Consider the following 22,354-nt stretch of genomic DNA (forward strand, 5'->3'; position numbering starts at 1 on the left):
GGTGACGGCGACTCCGTGGCTACGACGGCGAATGGACAGACAGCAACGGCGACGGCTCGGGAGATCGAGATCGGGATCGAGGGGCTAAAGGGGGAGCGCGTTCTTTTTATTTTCTCTAAAATAAACACACCGAGAAAAATAAAAAGAAAACTCCGGCCTGAGAGTCTTCTTTGCCTTGTTTCGCAACAAACGAGTGCCCGCTGAAGGAGTGAAGCGGTGGTGCGGAAATAAGGTAGAAACAGATGACAGATGCAGAAATGACGCTGCAGCGCCGATATATCAGGACTGCAGGACTGCAGGACTGGCAGAGAAAAGGGGACAAGGGGGACTGGGGGGGACTGGGGACAAGGGGGTTGCTGACGAGAATCGAGAGGACCGTCGTTCGGACGACGGGGGTGGGCGACAAGGGTCATGGGCCTTGATGGGCCTCAACAGGGAGAAGGGGGGGGGGTTCCAACTGGCGAACTGCGGTCCAGAAAACAAGAGCGCCAGGGCACCAGGGACGCCCTGAGTCTTGGCTCGGCTTGGCCAGCGCTGGCGTTGTTGTCCTCCACGGCGTCGTTTTTGGTGCTGCTTTGTGGAGGTTAGCAAAGCCGCATTACCATCTTAGACGTGCTTCTTTTCCTCTATTTTTGTCTCATTTTTTTTATTTTTTTAATTTCTCTTATTTTCTCCTGGAATTTCTCCGCGTTTTTTCTTTTTATTTTCCCTTTTATCTCAGAAGTGTCTCTGCCATTGACAGACCTCAACTGCTAAGTGCTCACTCAGATCGCACCGTTGCAGCGACCATTCCCTGCGCGATGATGGCGCCCTCTCAACCGTCGGCGCCAAGCAGCCGTTCCCGGCAACGTCCTGGACTCGCCCCTGTCCAGGGCGGATGCAGAACCAATCCAGGTCCTGTCCTTCCCCTGGCGGGCAGGTGACGGCGGTGTGAGCGCGGTGTGGATGATTGGGGTAATCAGCCCTTCTGGTTCCTGGCGGTCCCCGTAGGCCCTAGTTGCGGCCCCTGGAAGCCAAGAAAGAAGACTGCCAAAAAGGACCAGCCAAGTCGCCAGGAGGGTGGACCATCGCATCTCTCCTTTCACTGGTGGAGAGCTAATTAACCCCGTCGTCATTGCCAGCAGGGTGGCCCTGTCGAGCCCAGGCGGGCATGGTCCGAGGGAGGAGATGGTGTCTGGATGGGCGGATGAAAACGAAGAGATGAACAATGCTGGGGCTCGTGGGAAATGCTGAGAGTCAAATGAGATGAACAGTGCCACGCAGTGCAGCATCGGCTTGAATTGTGTCTGCATGGACGCAGGAACCGGTCTGGGCGCGTGCACAAGAGCGGCAGGCCGTCTTTGCCTGCTAACCTGGTGCCTGTACCTTGCATGATGGTGGGTGACATTGGGCTCTGCATCTGGTTGGGTTAGGTTGGTGGATGCTTTTGTGTTGTATTGTGTGTGTTGGGTGATAAGCTTTCTGTCCTTTTTTTCCCTCTCTGTCAGCACACACACACACACACACACACTCACTCACACTCACACACACACTAGTGTACTGTGTAATGTATTTACCATCGCACTCGATCATGGCATTTCGGTGCACTAATTGCAATCCAATCACAATCAAGTCCATCATCGATGCTGACGCCCCTGATGAACCGCCGGCAGCTTGTGATCTGTGAGTCGGTGGTGATCGTGATGCAACATTTTTTTCCTCTGTTAATTGGTCGTGCTGCTTTTTCTGGTTTTGGATTCTTGGCCCGCCCCGCCCAATGCCCAGAACGCCCAGACCAGCTGCTGGCCACTCAGTGTGCTCAGTGCCACTGCGCAATGAGCTAAGCGACATTACCACTAGGCACTCTCAGCGCCCAGAGCCATCCAGAGCCCGGGCTGTGGCCCAGCCAAAAAAGCCCCCAATTGCAAGCAAAAGGGCCTGGAAAAGGGCCAAGCCCTGCTGTCCCTGTCAACCTTGTCCGGCCGTGGAGCACACCAAAAAAAAAGATGCAAATCCCAGCTGCAAGCCACGGATTGGCGTCGTTTCAGGAGAACTGGGCATTCAACGTTGCGCTCCTTCATTTGCCGGCTTGTTCCGGAGAAACATGTGGATTTTTCTTGGATATTCTGGATGCAGAGCCGAAGATCGCCATCACCAGAATAACTCCAGTGCCATCACTTCCACGTCGTCGCCGACAAAAAGTCGGACTTGAAAGTGACTGGACCTTCAATGCTGTCAGTATCTGCACAAGTTGCATAGTGTCACCCCTCCCCAAGAACCGGCTTGATGGTGATATCTGGCACTTTTAAGTCGATTTGACTCTTGTCTTTGTGTGCAATTTGCTGGTCATTTGACGGGGTGGCATGTCACCTGTCTGACGGATCCCATGTGATGAGAGAACTTCCTTTCGAGAAAGCTGTCCACTCTCAGCCCCCTCGTCTCGTCGTATTTTACCGCGCCAATACGGCTTTGCGATTTGGCTGAGTGTAATGAACGGTTCGTAGCACCGGATTGGAGGCCGTCAGCACGGCCTCTGTGGACTTGTCGTCATCCAAGTGGAGTCCTGGATCCGCGGAACTGTAGATCCTCAAAGTCAAGAGCGGATTTTGGGGAGATTGTTCTCCTCTTGGTAAAATACGGGGGATTAGTCACGAACTTGCAAACTCGGAATGCTCCGTGAAGGCAGCAGTGAAGGTGTTCAGGCAGTGTAGATCGAAATGACAGAGGGTACAGGGGGCCCGGGTGGTTGACAATGTGTCAAACATCTGCAATTAACAAGGTGAATTGTTTGTGATGGTCAAAGGCTGTGTGTATGGGCTGTTAGGGTTGAGATCCACGGATGAAGCCCGTGGCTTGCCCCCCCCCCCCAAAAAAAAATCCGAAACAGAGCAAGGTTCCTAGCTTATCGATAACTTCAGGGTTAGGGTTGAAATCGGGTAACAGCACGCGATAAGCTTATCGCACCTCAAATCTTTTTATCGCCGACTGCGATTGCGAACGACGGCAGCACGACACCACAGCACCGTCTGGGACAAGATGATGCGTCGAGGTGCCCAGAACTACGTCTGCTGGCGGTGTCTGTGCTCGGGCAGGTCCGAGAAGGCTGCCTTTCGCCGGGAAACCCTCGTGTCGCCCGCGTTACCGGGCTCTGGACCGTCGGCATCACGGCCGTCGATCTCTACTTTCTCGACACTTTCGAGGATATCGATATCGAGGACTGGGAGACTATTGAGGACCGGAAGGATATCCAGGGGCGTCTATGCTGCGACCGAGAGCCCTCTTGTGACCACTTCGTCTTCCCTCCGCCCCACGATCGTCTCAACACCAATCCTTCCCCTCCCCGCATCACGACTCCTCTCGACGACGAACCCCGTCCCCGCCCAGGTTCAAGAGCGCTCGCCCTCCCGCTTTCCCAGGAACAGCATCCGCGGACGTCTGCAAAAATGGGAAGAAGAGAACCCGGCGTCGACCTTCCAGGTTCCAACAGATGACTCGCCCGATACATCAGTTGGTAACATCATCACCAAGAATACCAGCGAGCTCAACTTCCGCCTTGACGTGCCGCAGGACGAAGACGTTCGCACACCGCAGTTCGATCCGGATGACATTATCGACCTGGGTTCCGTCGGCGCAGTGCTGCAGCCTGGCGACTTGGTCGAGCTGCGGGCCAGTACAACACGGCTGCGGCTGCTGGCCATCTGTCTCGGACTGTTCAACGGCCACTGGCACTTCTACACCAGCACGGGCAAATGGCTGACGACTCGCGACATGCGCTTCGGCTTCGTCGTGCGCGGCTTCGTCCAGGACCCGGCCGAGCTAAGAGCCGTCATTGACGCCATCCCGTCGACTTCATCGTCCACTGCCGTGCTCAACGAGCTGCAAGAGCTCAACATCGGCCCCTCGCGTGATCTCGCCGCCAGCCTGCTGCGCCGCATGTACGCGTTCCAGCTCAAGGCCCGCGAGATCCATCAGAGCTATGTTGAGCGTCTTAGCCGCCCACATCTGCTGCTGGGCGACGGTGAGCGCCTGTTGAGCCTGCGCGAGATTGCCGATGCCCTGCTGCCCTCTAGTCTGAAGCGCAACCAGGGCGTCTTCCCTCCCGAGGCCTTGTATGCTGTATACAGCGTCATCGAGCAGGATGATGTGGCCTTTCGGTCTCTGGACCGCACGGCTCGCGTTAACGAGGCATTCCTGTACCACTTCTACTCCTCCCGCGTGCAGAGAAGTGTCTACGAGGTCGAGGAGATGGTACGCAACTACTTCGAGTCCAAAAGATCAGGCTCGAAGTCCCAGACAAAGACTCAAGCGAACTCGGCCGCCCAGCTCGACCGTTTCTTGAAGGCAGCCCGTGAAGTCATTGACAAGACTCGGAAGACGCGCAAGTGGTCTCCTCACGGCATGATCGGAACCTGCTCTTCTGAGCCCTCGTCGGGCTCTTCTTCCTCTCCCATTCCTGCCCTTTGGTCTGATGCCGGCATGACTATCATCGAGTTCATGCACCACTGGGCCGCTTCGGGTGGTTTCAGGCCCGGTTCACGCTGCCACGCTATCGGCGCGTCAGTCCTGCGTGCCTTGGAGCGCTACGACGACGTGTTGTACGACACAACTACCGGCTGGACATTCCTGCAAGAGATCGGCTGGATCGCCCCCTGGGACGTGGCCGCGCGTCATCGTCTGCGCATCCCGGGCATCACGCTCGACCGTCACCCGGCCCTGCCGGCGCCGCCGGTGAGCCAAGAGCAAGCCAAGAAGCTTGCGCTGGGCGAAGACCGCCTGGCGGGCCTCCGCCAGGAGTTTGCCAGGTCGAGTGTTTTCTGCATCGACTCGGCTGACACGCTTGACGTCGACGACGGTGTTTCCCTCGAGCCGGGTCCTGTGTCGGGCCAGCATTGGGTCAATGTCCATGTGGCTGACCCAGCTTCGCGTATTACTCCTGACCACCCGCTCGCCGTACAGGCTGCCATGCGCGCCCAGACTTCCTATCTAGCCGGGTGGTACCAGCGCATGATCGACAGCGATGAGGTCCGCGAGACATTCTCTCTGCGTGCTAACGCGCCAACGCTGACCTTCAGCGCTCTGGTCGACGAGGAGGGCAAGATCCACGACTTCAAGATCACCCCGGGCGTTCTCCGGGACGTCGTCTACATGAGCTACGAGGAAGTCTCCCAGCTGTTCGACGAGGAGTCTACGCCGACTCAAGTGCCGTCCTACGAGCTAACCGTCGGCACCCCACCGCAGCCGAGCCCCCCCACCCGGCCGTTGGCCTCAGTTCGTGACCTCTCCCGTGCCCAGCGCAGCGATCTCCTCACCCTACATCGCCTCGCCAAGGCTCTTCAAAATGTGCGTCTCTCCAAGGGCGCCGTGCCAACTTACCTCCCCCAGCCGCAAGCAACCGTCCGTCTAGACGCGGTCGAGCACACCCTCTTAGAGGCCAACTCCCCCAAGGCTGGCGACAACCCAGGCCTCGTCCTGTACCGGGGCGACCCGTACATCCGTGTCGCGTACCAAAGCCAGCAGTCTCCCGCCTCAACCCTCGTCAGCTCCATGATGCAACTTGCCGGTGAGATCGGCGCGCGCTGGTGCTACGAGCGCGATATCCCCGTCCCGTACCGCGTCCAGCTGCTCGCAACGCAGAACCAGGAAGCCCTGAAGAACTTTACAGAGAACGTCCTCTATCCGAAGCTGCGAGCCGGCATCAAGCCGACCCTTGAGGACTTCCATACCCTTCGTACGTTGGTCGGCGGCTACGAGCTCTCCACAACCCCGACCCCCAACTACCTGATGGGCCTCGACATGTACACCAAAGTCACGTCTCCCCTGCGCCGCTACCCGGATCTCCTGGTCCACTGGCAGATCGAGGCCGCTCTGCTCGAAGAAGCCCGCTTGGGCAAGTCTCTCGCTGTTCGTAACTCTCTGAACCCAGATAACCCCCCTCCCCAAGCTGATCCTTCCCAAAAGCCCGATAAATCCTTTCTTCCCTTCTCCAAGCCCGACCTCGACCGACGGATCTTGCCTCGCCTACGCGCCCGCGAGCGCCACGGCAGGCTGACCGACAACGTAGATGGCAACAGCCAGTGGATCCTGCAGGCCCTCGTCAGGGCACACTTCTTTGGTGAGAACCCGGAGCAGGTGCCCAAGACGTTCCGGTTTACGACGCTAGACACGCTGGGAAGAGCGGCCATGTTCGGACGGCTGAATTACTTCGATTTGTCTGCGGTCGTGGAGCTGGCCGACTTCAATAACGTGATTCGGATCGGCGAGGTCAAGAGCGGGATGGTATTTGAGGTCGAGTTGGTGAGGGTGAATGTGCATCGTGGAAGGGTGTACGTAAGGCTGTTGAGGAAGATCGGGCAGGAGGAGAGGGAGGATATTAGGATCCGCGTGGACCAGATTAAACCTGTGGAGACGAGTCTATAGTATAGGGGGGAGAGGGGGAACGACGTTTTGTAACTATATATATGTGTGTGTGTGTGTGCGTGTGTATAGATGTATGCTGTCATGGAATTTTTTGTATTATAGGGTTATGGCAGTCTCATGGAACAGGACTCCGACTAATGAATCTTCTATTCTTGGAACTTTAACATCAGTTATGCTAATGACGCTCCAAAGATGTCCTGAAATATCAAGAAGCAACGGCCCTGGATTGTTATGATCCGAATCCTTTCCCCTTTTCTTTCCCAGAGCTGACATACCACTTCCGTTTACTGACCCATCTGTCTAACCAACTTGAATAGTCATCCTGCCTAAAACAAAACCCCAGCCAGTAGAACCCATTGCGGACCATATGACACCTGCGAGACTCAGCCATAGCAAAGCATGAGGCTCGGATAGGACATCAGTTCAATATAGTTTCCGTGGACGGGGCCCGTTGCCGCTGATATGGTCGGAAGACCGCAGGCTTCCGTTTATTTTGTCCACTCTTTCCCTCCCTCCACCATATGGTGCAACGGCTGCTCTATGATCCTGATCTTCTGTTTATCAATCTTTTCCCAGTCATGTAACGGAAAAGGAGACCCCCTTGGAGACAACCACGTACCATGATCCAACACAAATCATGCATTCTGGTTGGTTCCTAGCAGGCGTCAACACGATCCCTCCAGTCATATGCGGACTTCGGCAGAAAAAAAGGAACTAAGTAAAAGGGGCACTGCGCCGACTTCAGTAGGTTGGCATTCATAGAACCATCATCCAGCAAGAAGTCAACCACATCCGAGCCGATCTTTAGATTCCAGCAAGGTAACCTCTCCGACCTATCCCAGAATACGACCTCATCTACCGGGATCAACCAGCGTTCTAGATCGATATAGCCATCGAGGACTGGGCCACTTGTTGCCGATGTCATCAAGATGCATTGAACATCGAGGATTCCAGCAACCATAGTGTAACCATCCTCATTGTCTGTGTGAAGATATCCACCAGGTATTTGATATGCCTGCATCCAGTTGACACCGATGAACAGGTGCATGGACAGATGCCCATGACCAAGAAGGCGGTCGTGGGTGTTCCAATTGCTGTTTGAAACCACGACACAAAACTAACCGATCTCTGTCGATTCTCCAGCACAGATCCGTATGGAAGTTCTCCTTCCAAACTCCTGCCATATAGTTCCATTACATCGCTTTCTGAATCGCATCAGCCACGCCGGAAACGGCGACCAACTTTGTCTGACTGGAATGTAAGCCGTCGGAGGGAGTAGTCATCAACTATAGCCCTCCAGAGAGCAACGGGGTTGACCGGAATATCCTCCCACTTATCCTCCCACTTGGGTGACCTGTCCTCGTAGATAACTCTAGAGAAATACAGGTTTTCAATTGTTCAGTTTGTGGTCGCTCATAACTTTCTGTGAACCAAGCACCGTGACCCGGTACCCTCCACCCCAAGCAGTGACGCGGGGTACACTGGCAATTATACTGCTCTAAGCACTCCCAGATAACGTCATGCTTGATAAAGTGGACTACCACGGGGGCCGGCAAACGTTCTTCATAGGTCCGCGCTCGCAAAAAAACACGGGTAGCTGCTCGCGCACCTCTTCTCCTCGCCCTCAAACACATGCTTGATGCTTGAGCCTGCGGACAACAACCGGGCCGACCTGGACTGGCCTGGTCAAAGCTGTGTCTAGAGGTGTAAAGAGGCCGCAGTAAGGTGAGTCGTTCCAGGCTGAAGAGATAGTGAGGCAAGATTTTCAAAACACGTCGGCCATACGGACAGATTCGCGCTTCCAGTCGGCAAGGTCGATGTCGTGCTGGATAATGCAAAGGGCGTCTATCCATAGACAGCGAACCCCAAGACCCCGCGTAACGTGAACGGCGTCCCGAAAAGTTTGCGGTAGATCCTTCAATCTAATCCCTTTCTTAAACTGGTCGATTGTCTCCCTTGTGGTTTTTATAAGCTCTGGTTTGCCTCAACAGCACGAAAGACAGATATATTGTCCATGCATTCCTCTTGAGTCTATCAGGCTAATCTGGTCTGAGTTGCTGAGCCCAACGTCGAGAACCCTTGTTGGCAAAGGAGAATACCTTGATATGTCGGCATACGTTGTCGAACAAAGGTTATGATGATTCACGCATGTTGCGGGCATTGCTTTCACCCATTCAATGGAGATAGCACTGATGCTCTCATAGCACTGCAAAGGAGGAAGGTTCCATGGGTTTGGCAGACCTGTTGGTAGTATCATGAGAGTGAGAGGGCACTTTTATGACGTTGTCCATAGTATACACACGATATAACAAACCTTCAACATCGGAAAGTAACAAGACTGTGTCCAGATGATAGTCTGCTATCCCGATGGTTGCAAGTAGCATCTGTCTCATACATAGAATGAGAAAAAACCACGAAGTTGCTCCCCGTATCAAACGCTATCACAATGTCTGAAATTATCATACATCCCTGGCAACAGAGAACATAGTCCGCTGTACCGCGTGCTTCTGCGGCTAAAGAAGGTGGTCAGACGAGCAGGGACTTGCTGCCTTGACAAGTCCATACCCCCTTCTGCCAGACGTCCCATTTCTTGCAAAGCAAGCTTGTCACTCGCTTAGTTGATATGTAATGTGTTGTTTCAGCTGCCGAGCTGTTTTCCAAACATCGGTCTGATGCCTTTTCGCTGGATCTTGAGTCGTCATGTTGAGATGCGAAACTCTCCTCTAACTCCATGTCGGAATCTTCAGAAGAATGGTAGTTCAAAAAAAAAAAACTGCTTTGCATGGCGCTCCGGAGCAGTCAGAACCGCAATCATCCAAGAATTAGAACATCGTTACATTGGTTGAAAGTGATTCAAGGTCGTGCGACCCTTCCTCCATGGTTCCAGAGCAGTGTATATGAGACCGAGGGGATTTGATTGCTGGGGAAGGAGAGAGAGAGATGCAAAGAAAACAATAAAATCCAAAATACAATGGACAAGAAGAGACTCAGACTACACAGAAACCGCCGCATAACCTATATTCATTTAAGGTTCAGTCCAACTTGTTGGCAGCATTGCGACATCCATGCGGTCCGTGAATCATGCCATCGAGGTTAGGAACCACCCGATACGTAACAAATCCATGGTTTGTGGCGTGATGATAGGATAGAGGTGATCTTACAAGTCTGTATTGCAATGGAGAAGTTAGAGCTAGGAAAAGTACATAACACCCAAGTAAATATAAAATACTCAGTCTAAAACTAGGCATATGAATGCATTATATATGTTCAACACCCCTGGTATCATTATTCTCTACACAGGTTAAATGCGTAAGCAACATGGAAAAGAACATCAACCCAAAGCAAACCATCATCGCATCATCATGAACGAAACCACAGACAAGCCCAAGTATAATCCCATCTTCCCTCCCCTTACAAGCACATCGTTCCAGGACATATGCCGATTCCATATCTAGGTACCGAACATTTCGCTCTTCCAACACAATAAAATCCCCCCCCCCTTCCCTTCTTCAATCCCCTTAAAGCTCATCTCAACCCCCTTACAACGAGGCCAAAACCGCCTGCACAGCCGCACTCCCCGCGTCCTCTCTTCTCTGCACAAAAGCCTTAAAATCAGCCTTACTGAGCCTCGGCTCACCCGGGATAACCTCCACCTTGCCTGCCTTCTCACCTCCCTTGCCCCCTTGCTGACTACCCCCAACAAGCGTCTTCCCTCTCTCCTTGAGTGCCTCCGGCCCGATGATAAACAAGTACCCGACCTCGGTCAACACCTCCAGACTGGTCTCTACTTCCCTCGTGATGGGCCATGCGCGGAGGGTGTCCACGTATCGGGCAATGTCTTTTGTGACCATCAACGCGCCGGTCGCGTTAACCTGGAACTTTTTGAAGTGCTCCATCAGTAGTCTCCTGACAGCCCCAGCCAACTCGCAGGCGAAAATCTCGAGGTTGGCGCCGTCCAGCCCTGCATCCGAGCGGAGTGTCGGCAACAGCTTGGTGGATAGGAAAGTGCAGATAGCTTGGCAAGTGGGCGTCTGAAGGGCGTCGACGAGGTAATCCTCCAGTTCCGCGTCGCGAGGTCGGAAGTCTGTCTTCTTCTGTTGACTCAAGACGCGTGAGATCCAGTTGATGGCTACGTCGAGAGTGGAGCGCAGCACGGCGTTGGTCTTGCGCTCGATCGTATCGGTTGCTTGGCGCAGGGAGGATTCCATTGCCCGGCGGACTGTGGTGTTACCCTCTGCCAGGCGGATCAATACGGTCGTGACGAAGCGTGAGACGAGGTTGGTGATTGTCACTGCCGGACGGAGCGTAGGTAGGTAGGAAAGATCGGGCTCGGTCTTGGTTGATTCTTGGGAAGTGGACATGTCCAGAGCCGCGTCGAGCGCTGTCTCAACGTAGACTTGCCCGACGCTGGTGAGCAGCAGGTGTAGGAGGGTCTGGACGTCTTTGGGGGTGTCGGTGGCAGAGCCCATTTCCAGTGTCCGCCGGACGGACTCAGCCAGCCAGCCGATCATGCGCTTTGCATAGGCAACGTTGAGAGCGCCGTCCTGCTCGGAGAGTTCGATGTCGTTTTTGCTGTTGGATGTGTTGGATGACGGGCCGCTCTCTGAGATGCGAGCGACGCGCAGCATGATGCGCTTTTGGGTTGGGGTCAGGTCGGAGGACTCGAGACGCTCCATGTAGGCGTCTTTGGCGGATGCTAGGAGCTGGGTGCCTTGCTGAGCAATGGCAGCCATGAAGCCGGTAGGGGCCTTTTTGCGGCGGGAGTGATAGAGGGTGAACTTGAAGAGGAGAGAGTTGTACATTTCTTCGAGGCTCTTGCGCTCGCGCTCGATGTACGAGTTGCCCACGAGGTAGGGGATGAAGAGCTCTTCGAGTTGTTGGTCTAGGGTTTGGGCGATGTGTGCTGTGCATGGCTCTGGGTGCTCTGTTAGACCATGTGTCTTGAGGTCCTCGACCAGTGCTGCCAGGTAAGCACGCGATGAGTGCAAGGACCGCAAGAATGCCAGGGTTGAGATCGTAGTCGCCTTGTCCAGCACCATCTCCAGACGCTGCTGGATAGATTGCTGGAAGACACGCTGGATGAACTTGACTAGGACGGTCTCGTAGTAGGGGAAAGCCCGCTTGATGATGAAAGACTCCTCTTGCATGACAATCCGGACCTCGTCGACCAGCGACTGCAGGCTCGGCTCGACTCCTGGCGGCTCGGAGTCCGGATCGGCCAGGCGTTCCCACGTCTCATTGTCAGTGGTAACCTCATCGGCGAGCAGTTGGTCGCGGTCGATGAAGAACTGGTGCTGGTTGACGAATGCCGCAATGACGCTGGCACCGCCATTAAAGTCATGCAGCACGCGGGCGCAGTCCATCATGTCGTCGAAGTTCTGGCGGCGGTAGCTGTTGTTGAACTGCTTCAACAGGTCCTGCTCCAACAGCTCGCAAAACTTCTCGAGAGCCTCGCGTGTATTGTGCCTGGGGCGCACGGCGCCCGTCACGCCGTTGGTGATACCGCCATTGGTGAGGGCGGCAGTACGAGAGTTCGGGGTCGCCCACGATGCCGGGTCTAGGCGTTGGCTGATGCGCATCAGCTGCCGGGCGATGACCGCACAGCGCACTTTATTCTCAGGACCGCCCTGGCGCTGAATCTCCTCGAGGGATGTCAACTGGCCGGTCTCGCTGACCTCAATCCAGCACTGAATCAGAAAGTTGGCATCCTGGGCCTTGCGGCGCTTGCGGTCGAGCTCTTCAAGCTTCTCGCCGATCTGCACGGCAACATTGGCATTGGCGTTCGAGGTTGTGGAAGGACTGTTCGCACTGCTATTCAATGATAGGTCCAGGGCCTCAAACTGGGCCATGGACTGGTCCAGCTTGCGGCCCAGGGTCTCGAGGGTCTGGTCGTGCTGGATTTCGGCGCGGCGTACTTGCAACAGCAGCTCGGACTCCTTCTCCTGGAGCTCTTCGGTCAGGGCGGCTAGTTGCTGTAGAGCATTTTCGAAGGTCCGGATCAGCGGCTTCGGGTCGAAGGCGTGATGGGCGGGGCCGGACCGGCGGTTCGTGGGCAGAGCGGCATCGGTTAGGTGGTCGATGAAGTCGCTGACGATGAAGTCGGGGCTCGAGAAGTCCTCGAGCGTGAAGCTGGGGCCCGTGGGGAAGAGAGCGCGCGAGGCGCTGGACCCGCGGTCCATCGTGTCACCGTTGCAATGGGTGAGAGAGCATGGGACGAAGGTGTGGTGCGGAGCTGTATTGACGGCGTCGCCGGCAAGTCTGTCGATGTTAAAACTCTCGATGTTGATGTCGGACTACCGCTAGCTCCCTGGAGCTTGGGACCGGGCTCTGGACGTCAGAGGCGGAGCGTCGACAGCCTACAGGGGGACGTGGGGTGACTTGGCGGAACCGTAATTACGTTATCGATAAGCTTTCATGGCGAAATTTTGGACCCTACGTTACACAAAAATTACCGATGGGCCAAGTGCATGTGCATCTGACTGCTGCAAGTCAGACCCAACCAGCAAGCTCACCACTTGGCATTCGTCGTCGTTGTCCACACCCATCGCTTTCCAAAGGCCAGCTTACACCACACACGTCACGGCCTGGCTGGCGACACCACATTCTGGATCCGCGGCCCACAAAGAATAGCGACACAATAGCGTCGTCTGGCCGGTCCACATCGCAAACAAAGGGGATAATAATCTCCGACGAAGCACTCGCTGCAGCTAAAAGAAGCAGCTAAAAATACTGCCGAGGAAGCAAGACGCCTGACCATCAGCCGTTGGGCCGGTGCCCCCACGCCATGCCTCTCAACGCTAGGGACTTGGAGACATACCGTCGAGATGAGCACCTGGGCCACAAGCTCCTGACTCCAGAGGAAAGGGCCCGTCTGCTGAAGGTGTGTTCTTCAGAGGAACCCCTATCCCTACCAGTTAGTCTTCTTCCCCTATCCCATGCCCCATGCCCATGCCCATGCCCATGCCCATTCCCACGCCCATGCGAATCAAGTCTGTCCTATCCCTAGCCAGCTTTGCCTAGCCTCTAGCCAGCATGCTCTATCTCCTTTTTGCTCTTCTGCTAACGCCTCCTCGACGACAGCCCTATCTGCCGTCCCCCAGACGCTCGCGGGCCTCTTCACGAGCGCGCGATGCCGAAGTCAAGGGTCGGCTCGGCGTGCGCCGCTTCCTGCGGCGCCAGTTCCACCTCTTCGTCTACACGCTGATCCACGCCTTCTTCTCGCTGTACATGCGGCTGCGGCACGCCTACCATGCCGTGGCCAACCGCATGTACTCCATCGTCTACCACCATCACCGCACTCCCGAGTTGATTCGTCGGGATGTCCAGGGCTTGCGCCGTCTGCCCAGGCACTTGAGCGTCATTTTGACGCTGGAGGATGAGCGCCGCAGCGGGGCTGGGCTCGAGAAGTTGATTAATGAGGCCGCGGATGTTGCGGCGTGGTGTGCCAGTGCGGGCATCCCGCAGTTGAGCATCTACGAGAAGACGGGTATGTTGAGCGAGTAGCTCCCTAGGTATTAGAGCGAAGACTGACCGTCATCTAGGCATCCTGAAGGGCTATCTTCAGGAGACCCACCACGCCATCAACAAGCAGCTCCTGGCCTACTTTGGCCCAGTCAACTGCCCCTCCCTAACTGTCGGCGCCCCCCACACGCCTTCCATCGAAACTCCATCCCTCTCCCGCGGCCTAGAGCACGACCAAACCCCCTCCGACTCTGACACCGAGGTCAGCGTCGACGCGGGCATCCGTCCCACGGGCAGCAGCAAGCACCTCTCTGTGCTCCTTATCTCGGCCGAAGACGGCCGGGACTCGGTTGTCGACCTGACCAAGACGCTGGCCGAGATGGCGCAGCGCAAGAAGCTTCGCCCCGCCGACATTACGCTGGAGCTGGTCGACGCCGAGCTGTCGGAGAGCATCATGGGCGAGCCGGACCTGCTTGTGCTGTTCGGTCCGCATATTGAGCTGGAGGGGTACCCGCCGTGGCAGATCCGGCTGACGGAGATTTTCCATGTGCAGGATAACCATGGGGTTGGGTACCATGTGTTCATTCGGGCGCTCCAGCGGTATGCGCAGGCGCAGATGCGGAGGGGACGCTGAAGGGGTGATTGGGTTAATGGGGATGAGGAGGTTGTTTATTTGTTCCTCGGGGAGGGGGAAGGGGGGGAAGGGAAAGAGAGAGTTCATCAATGGTGATTGTAACTCTTAGACTCGAGCACTCAGCAGTTTTAGACGGCGGTCGGAGTTGGGTCGGGATTTGGGTTCGTTTGTGAGAGTGTTTCGTAGACTCTATTCATTCAGTATCTATGCGCCAGTTATTTCGTGTATGGATTGCTCAGTGGTTTCGACCAACATGGTAGTTGTGATTGTGATCATCTTCATGTCCTGACTTCGATGGTACTTGGAGGGGCTTCAGGAGAAATGTGGGGCCATAGAGCAATGCTCGTCCCTCATTGGCCGGGATCAATTTTCAAGAGACCTCACACAGAAACTGATCACCCCTCAACTCAGAGTGTGAGTGAGCAGGTGAGTTGAGTGAGTGAGTGAGTTGGCCTTCTCCTCCTCCCCCGTCCCTTCGACCTCGACGTTCTCAATATTTCCTCTCAGATCTAATCCAATGAGTAGCCGGATTAGAAGCCAGGCTAACATCAACAACCGAACTCTAGCCATGACTACTTCGCAGTCCACCTCTCATGCTGCGACAACCAATCCCTCATCAACAAGTCCCATCGACGACATTATGAGCAGCCTCTTCCGCCCACCCATAGTGCGCACCGGCACCGCCGCCCTCAACCGCGCGCTCTTCACGAAAAAGATCCCCCTCGCCGCCGCAGCGGTCCACGACGCTCGGCTGATTGCTGCCTATCGCAAGCGTCTTCATGCCTCGAAGGAGCTGCTGGACTTGGACAGGGTTTCGCCTATTGCGAAACATCCGGATCCCGTCCTCGCTGATCAGGGGAAGAAGTGCTTCTTGTTAGAGCCGAATGTGAGGCCGGAGAAGCCAGAGACTTGGGGGCCCGTGGTCAGGGAGGGTGTGCAGAAGGAGGAGCTGGGGGTTGTGAATTATGAGTTGGTGTTGGGGTATGAGTATTGGAGTTACCGTAAGTGATTCCTTGGTATTGAAGTTCTGTCGAAGGGCTGGGCTGACGGGCGTAGGGGATATTATGCTCTCGATTCTCCCGGAGGAACTGCATGGGGACATTCCGGCTGGGTTTAACGTCGCAGGGCATGTTGGTGAGTCTACCCCTGAACCCCTGAGTCACCCGACATTTTCCTAACCACCATCCAGCCCACTTGAACCTCCGTGAGGCATACCTCCCCTACAAGTACCTCGTCGCCGAGGTCCTGCTCGACAAGAACCCGCAAATTAGAACCGTCATCAACAAAGTTGACAACGTCGGCCGCGAGTCCGAGTTCCGCACCTTCGCCTACGAGGTGCTTGCCGGCCCGGATGACCTCAATGTGTCAGTAGCCGAGCACGGATGCACATTCGAGTTTGACTACTCCAAGGTATATTGGAACAGCAAGCTTGAGACGGAGCACAGGCGGATCGTTGGGCTATTCAAGCCCGGTGAGGTCGTGTGCGATGTGATGGCGGGTATTGGGCCGTTTGCTGTGCCCGCGGGCAAGAAGGGCGTTTTCGTGTGGGCGAATGATAAGAATCCCGAGAGCTACAGGTTCATGCAGGTGGCTATTAAAAGGAATAAGGTATGTCTTACTCCTCTCCCATCAAGAGTCTCTTCAGTCTGCTGACCTCACCAGGTCGCCCCCTTCGTCCGCCCCTTCTGCGAAGACGGGCGGACCTTCATTCGCCGAGCAGCCGCCGACATCCTCGCCGCCTCTCAGCGTGGCGAGCACGCCGTTGTCCCAATCAAGACCCCCAAAGACAAACAACAGCCCCCTCAAGATGACACCTCTGAATCCAAATCCCGCTCCCCCTCCCCCAAGCGCAAACCCCGACCCACCACTCAACGCATCCCACTCCCGCCCACAATCTCCCACTTCGTGATGAACCTCCCCGCCAGTGCGATCTCCTTCCTGTCCGCCTACCGCGGCGTCTACCATGCTCATGAATCATTGTTCACCTCCCATGAAGGTCCCCACAAACTCCCGCTCATCCACGTCCACTGCTTCGCAGTTAAACCCTCCGCCGTCGGCGACGACGAGTCCATCCCGCGGCAGGACATTCTCAATCGCATTCAAGAATCACTCAGGTACCCTGTCTACCTGGCCGAGGCAAATGAGGACGCAAACAAGAAATGGGCGGAGGATGTGGAGGTGATGGAGAAGGTTCTGGATGGGGAGAAGGCGAGGACGGGGAAAGAAGGGGCCGTGTTGGTGCATTATGTGCGGGATGTAGCGCCCGCGAAGAGCATGTATTGTGCTAGCTTTAGGCTACCGGCCGAGGTGGCGTTTGCGGAGCCGGGGGAGTTGAAGGAGGTTAGGGTTGATGGGCCGGGGGATGATGAAGAGGACTAAGGGGCAAGAGGGTGTGATGGCTTGTAGAGATGTGACTTGGAAATAGTAAATAAAAGCACAGATGACGGATGAGTGTTTTTTGTTCAGTGTCACAGTAACTGTGCGTCTGTACAATAGTTAGAAGCGTAGACGGAAGGGAGAGACAAAATAAAGGCTCATTGTCCACTCAACCTCTATGTAAGGCCGTGAACTTATATATAGCTCACCATCATATCTACTACACAAAGCCAAATTGTGATAATCTAGGACCATCCTTTTCCGTACGTGTACATGGTCAGTGGATAAGTAAAATGAAGAAGCCAGCCAAGGGTACTAACACTTCAAAACCTCCTCTGACCCTTGACTCCTGGCTGCCCCCTGTAACTTCCTAATAACATACAGATGGCTTTGGCAAGCTTGTACATAACATTTAATAAACTTCATCTCTCTTACAGATCGTGAGAAACATCGAGAACGAGGAGTGCGTTATCACGGGCCCTTCAATGATAGTCTACGCTATCTCAAGCGATGATGAGAAAGAGAGAAGAGACTTAGATGTTCGGACTAAGTCGTCGAAGTACGCATATCACCAACACACAGTACTCCTGAGACTTGTAGTATGTGGAAACACTAAGCGAATCCTCAAGGTACAAAAGCCTGGAGCAAGCAAAAGGTACAAAGTTTCAAGCTCTTTGCTTGGTAGAGCATTACGCGTTGCGACAAGAAACGACAAAAAGCAAGCACTAAATCTTGATAAGTTAAACAACCTTTCAGAGCCACCGATCAATCAATTTCCTGTCAGCACTCCCTAGGAAATTATTTTTGGGTCATATATGCATGGAAGGGGGTCTGAGGAAGATTGTTTCAGTTCAACAAAGTTCAAACTTTGCATCAACATCCACATCAGGATCAGATATCATGGTCTTTCCAAGTCTCAATCAAGCCTAGGAATAATCATGGTAGTTTCATCCACACATTGGGCCACTTACCAACTGCACCATTATCCTGTAGAATAGCCAAAGTAAGGATCAGAGAGCACTTGAGGCGCCAACCTTTCATCAGTTTCAATATCTTGAGGGTATCCATCCTCGTTCATTGTTCATACTATCGGTGAGGAACATGACACTGTTGTCACTCGTCGCGTAGTTTCCCTTTGCAGGAACCTGATAAAACTGAAAGCGCATCAACTACACACAATAGTCTGAGGAAGTATCACTCGTGTCTAACTTTCTCTACAGACAATGCCTTTTTCTCTCGTCCGCATGCAAGGAAGTGGGATCCCTACGTAAGAACCCCCCCAATACAGTCTGCCATCTATCGGCTCAATATCCTACCTAGGGACCTCTCAGACAGGCTGTGCATGCATAAACAAAACCCATGAAGGTATCATCAATCCGGTTAGGCTCGGCTGCTGCCGCAGTGCGTCCCGCGAGATGAGAGCGTGCACGGTGACAGCGGTCCCACAGCAGTGAGAGCATCTAGAAAAATTCTTTCTACAGGCCCTTGTTTGGAGGGAGGGCCTGTCGTTGATAGCAACACCCTTATTGGCATGAACTCTCTCAATCAACTGAGTCGCGTTATCAACATGAAAAGTTTTGTCGCCAGGGTGACGAAGCTTACTCTTTCACTGGGAGCCTGAACCGCTACTTACCCTCCTACCACGTAGGCTGGTCTAGATGACTCTATCACCGCGATTCACATAACGTCAGACTTACCCAGGCAGGCAACTGAAGCACCCTAACACACGATATCACATCACCGCCCTTGACGCTGAAAGAAAAACTTTTCAGCGCTACTGTCTGCTATCTCCAGAAGCGCACCAACAGCCTTGTAGAGACCGGGGTTTACGCCAAAGCGGGACCCGATGTCAACAACGTGGTCGACACTCATCACAGCACACTAATACACCGAGTGGCAGGTAAAACCTACCTGTCTCTCCATACCGCTGTGGCTGCGGCACGTCGACACCACACCTGTCGATCGGATGTGGGCATTGATAAGAGCCCTGGTAGGGCTAGTTGCGGACCGAGCCATACCAACTCAATTTGCGACAGGCGGCTCAAACCGCAACTTGGATAAAGACAGATAAGGATGGCCATCTAGTTCCAGCGTCGTAGCCGCGGTAGCCAGCTCGTCAGAACAACCCTTTTCATACTGGTGCATGATAGGTAGATTGCATAGTGGTGATGATGACAGAAGTCAGAGTTGCCAAGGCAGCGCCAGCGCTGCATACCGACAACATTTGACCGGCCCCATCGAGGGCCCGCAGCAGCAGCAGCAGCAGCAGCAGCAGCAGCAGCAGCAGGGCGATGTGCTTCAGCAGGCCGCCGAAAGCTTGCAGGATCGAGGCCGACAACGTTCAGTGGGTGGGTGGTTCACAGGCGGTAGAAACAACAAAAATTCAACGGCTAAAACATCCAACTTAAACACATTATGGCCTTCATATCATGGGAGGTTGTAGGACGGGTCGGCACAAGGCGGGTTTGTTGCGCGCCGGTCCGAAGGAGGGGGGATGCACCCTCGGTCAGGGCGGCCTGGAGCCGGTGAGAGCGCGGGCCCCTCGCTGTTTTTAGGAATCACAAAGAGGCCTTTTCATGGAGGGTCAGTGTAACTAAGTACGCGTGACCACGGTCTGGCAAACGAGCGCTGTGGAGATAAGGTGTTGAACCTGTGAAGGCACAGATCGCGGCCGAAAACAGGACAGACTCGGCAGAGCAGACAGGGAGATGCAGCATGAGCCTCCAAGAGCGTCCCAACACCGTTGCTCTGGGAAAGTTGGTTTGCCTGTTATGGTGTGTAACAAACAACGGGATCTGCCAAGTAGTTTCATAGCAGCAACCCTAGGTGTACAGTAGAGATTTCATGAAGACTTCATCCTCCCCACACGCTGCATTGCCGCCGGAAAAAGGCGAGGTGAAAATAGTGCGGCTACGTAGACCAGACTATCGGGAGACTCACCTAGGAGAAGCAGCTCTTTTTCCGCAAGGTGTCCACTCAAGATTTTCGCTGCCACGTTGTTCGGAGAAGACCGCCAGCGTGGCAACGGGCAGCAGCATGATGGAAATTCTCGAACATCACTCACCTTCCCAAACTTGATGAGAGACCACCAAACTGAGGCATCAAGACCTGGCCTTTGAGTCTCAAGGGTCTCAAGAGCTGCGGATCCGCTGACCCGCCGTTGATACCGAAACTCCGGCTCTAAACCTCCCTGTTTCGTTATTTGCCTTTTTTTGTTCGGATGCTTTGTCGCTAATTCGAACAACTGGCCTGCCCAGATCGGGCGAGGGGGCCGGGAATCCCACTTCTCACCGCGGGGCTGGATGCCGACGAGGGAAATTGTGTTGGGGCGGTGGCCAACCGCGGTGAACTGTTTGCAGCGTATGACCAAGCCACATCTCGAGGACCGCGGGATGAGACCGCAGAACCCGCTCCGCTGTTTCAAGCACCAGGCACAAAGAGGGAAGGGGAGGGGGGGGGGAAGGGGAACAAAAGCCGTGGATGGCTGGCTCAACGACCACAGTTTAGTCCAAGCAGCACAAGATGATGACATGAGAATTCTAATCCAGCACTTCAGATTAGCATTGTAATCCGTAGACCTTGAGTAGGTAAAAGGATGACTGGGATCCAGTGACGAAAACATGGCCAAGCTTGCGAATGTCCAGTACATCCTGAAATTTTCTTTGGCCAGGATCGGCGAGGCACGGCGTCATACACTAGGGAAAAAAAAAGCCTGCTTGGTGGGCTTGGACTTTGCAACCAGGTCAGTGCTTAGCTGCAACATCGCCGGGGCTTTGCAGAGCCCGCAAATCGCTCACACCGAGCAGTGGGCGCAATGGGCCGGCGCTGAGCCAGCGAGGAAGAGTCAGGTCAGAGACGCGTCAATGTCACTGCGGGAGAGGCGTGGTAGAGGCTACTAAAATGCCGTCGTCAGCGTTGTTGGTATTTTTGAACTTTCAACCGCAAGCGGGAAAAGAGAGAATCGCTAATTCCAGAAAATTGACCTGAGTGTAAGCGATGAGTGGTTAAGCGTTGGCTGTGGCATCGGTTTGTGCGTCGGCTGCCGAGAACAGCCAAGAAAGACTCAATACGCGACCTAGGGGTGGAAATCGATCGGAAATTTCCAGGTTGCCCCACGGGGAAGTGCGTGGCTGTCACAATTGGTCACCTAACGTCTGATTGTTTAAATCGTTTGCTGTTGGGATTGATGCCTGCAATTGCTGCTGCTTGCGCTTGCTTGTTGATCATGGCAATCTTGCGACTGTATGCCTGAAGCCAGATGCGCAATTGCCTTGGGAAATGGGATGACTGATGAAAGGCAATGCGATGACTGAGCGGTATGATCCATGGAAATCAAAATCATGTTGACTAAAGGGAACCGCGACGGACCAAGCAGAGGGCACAGAGCAGGTCACACGCCTCTGTGGGGCTGCCCCTGGCTGCAGGCGAGAGAGAGAGAGAGACGAGACGACGCGGCAAAGCAGGAGCAGAGCAAAGCCGCAAAGAGAGGGCTTGTAGACTGGTACAAAGACGTAAAGAGAGGCCAAGAGAGGCCACCGAAAGACCACAGAGAGTCTAGAAAGGGCCAGAGGTGACCATCCCGCCATTCCGTCTGCCTGTTGTGGTTGTCCAACCACGAAACCTGAAGGTGCTGCCTCGTCGCAACGTGCCAGTGGCCTTTCAACGTTGCCAGCGAAAAAAAGCCAGGTGCGGTCACGGGAACCACGGGCAATGCTGCGCTGCTGCTGCTTTGTGGGCGGATTGAAGCATGCAGTCCCTGCGCCAGTGCGCCCAGTTCGGCCCATGGCGACGCACTACTTGGGGCAGGCATAGTGGATCGCGCCAGGTTCATCGGACGCACTGGATCGAGGGGGGAATGGAATCAGTGGGTGCAATGGATAGATGGATGGTAGATGGATGGTGGATGGATGCGTTGATGGATGCACCCCACGCCTCAATTGTTGTAGAAAAGCTGCACACCTTCTTGGACATCTTTTGCACTCACTTGCCAGGGATTATGGCCACGCCCATGCCCGCGTCCACGGACACCCCCACACGCCCTAGCCCACTCTCACCGCGCCCACCGCGCCCACTGCAACTCCAGAAAGCATTCGCTGTCATCGCAGCGCCCACTGGAACCGCACTGCACCACTATTCCATCCAGTACTAATTGCTAGTCAGCCGACGGCAGCGCGGCAACCCCTCTCACGCGCTCGTTCCCAGATTGGCAGGCTCTCGGGCGCTGCAACACCGGTCTGCATGTCTGTACCGGTGACCTGCAGCTGAAGTCAGAGTGCTGCAACTGGGTGCTTGACCGCCTCCAAATTCTCGGCGCCGGCGTTGCAATTAGACTCGGCAAATCCCACAACTGGGGGCGCCAGGGCTGTCAGGGCTGTCAGGGTTGCCACAGCGCAGCCGGCCACGGCCACAAGGCCCAGATCTCCCACTCCAGAGGTCATTTGCCAGAACTCAATTTACAAACTCTCTGCGAACCCGCAAACTCAGGCT

The 22,354-nt window shown here is 54.8% G+C and overlaps 3 protein-coding genes across 3 annotated transcripts; 2 read left to right on the plus strand and 1 right to left on the minus strand.

Annotated features, from left to right (window-relative positions):
• Positions 1-3,015: 3,015 nt before the first annotated feature.
• Positions 3,016-6,396, plus strand: CTHT_0059740 (mitochondrial exoribonuclease II-like protein; the record flags this gene model as incomplete). Its single annotated transcript, XM_006696229.1, has 1 exon — positions 3,016-6,396. The coding sequence occupies one exon, from the start codon at positions 3,016-3,018 to the stop codon at positions 6,394-6,396; it is 3,381 nt and encodes a 1,126-aa protein (XP_006696292.1).
• A 3,539-nt stretch (positions 6,397-9,935) lies between these two features.
• CTHT_0059750 (putative exocyst complex component sec10 protein) lies at positions 9,936-12,575 on the minus strand (the record flags this gene model as incomplete). Its single annotated transcript, XM_006696230.1, has 1 exon — positions 9,936-12,575. The coding sequence occupies one exon, from the start codon at positions 12,573-12,575 to the stop codon at positions 9,936-9,938; it is 2,640 nt and encodes an 879-aa protein (XP_006696293.1).
• A 605-nt stretch (positions 12,576-13,180) lies between these two features.
• Positions 13,181-16,870, plus strand: CTHT_0059760 (putative undecaprenyl pyrophosphate protein; the record flags this gene model as incomplete). Its single annotated transcript, XM_006696231.1, has 7 exons — positions 13,181-13,276; positions 13,477-13,882; positions 13,938-14,457; positions 15,017-15,492; positions 15,548-15,625; positions 15,681-16,099; positions 16,154-16,870. The coding sequence occupies 7 exons, from the start codon at positions 13,181-13,183 to the stop codon at positions 16,868-16,870; spliced, it is 2,712 nt and encodes a 903-aa protein (XP_006696294.1).
• Positions 16,871-22,354: the final 5,484 nt, after the last annotated feature.

The sequence above is a fragment of the Thermochaetoides thermophila genome (assembly GCF_000221225.1).
Source record: "Thermochaetoides thermophila DSM 1495 unplaced genomic scaffold scf7180000011821, whole genome shotgun sequence".
NCBI lineage: Eukaryota > Fungi > Ascomycota > Sordariomycetes > Sordariales > Chaetomiaceae > Thermochaetoides > Thermochaetoides thermophila.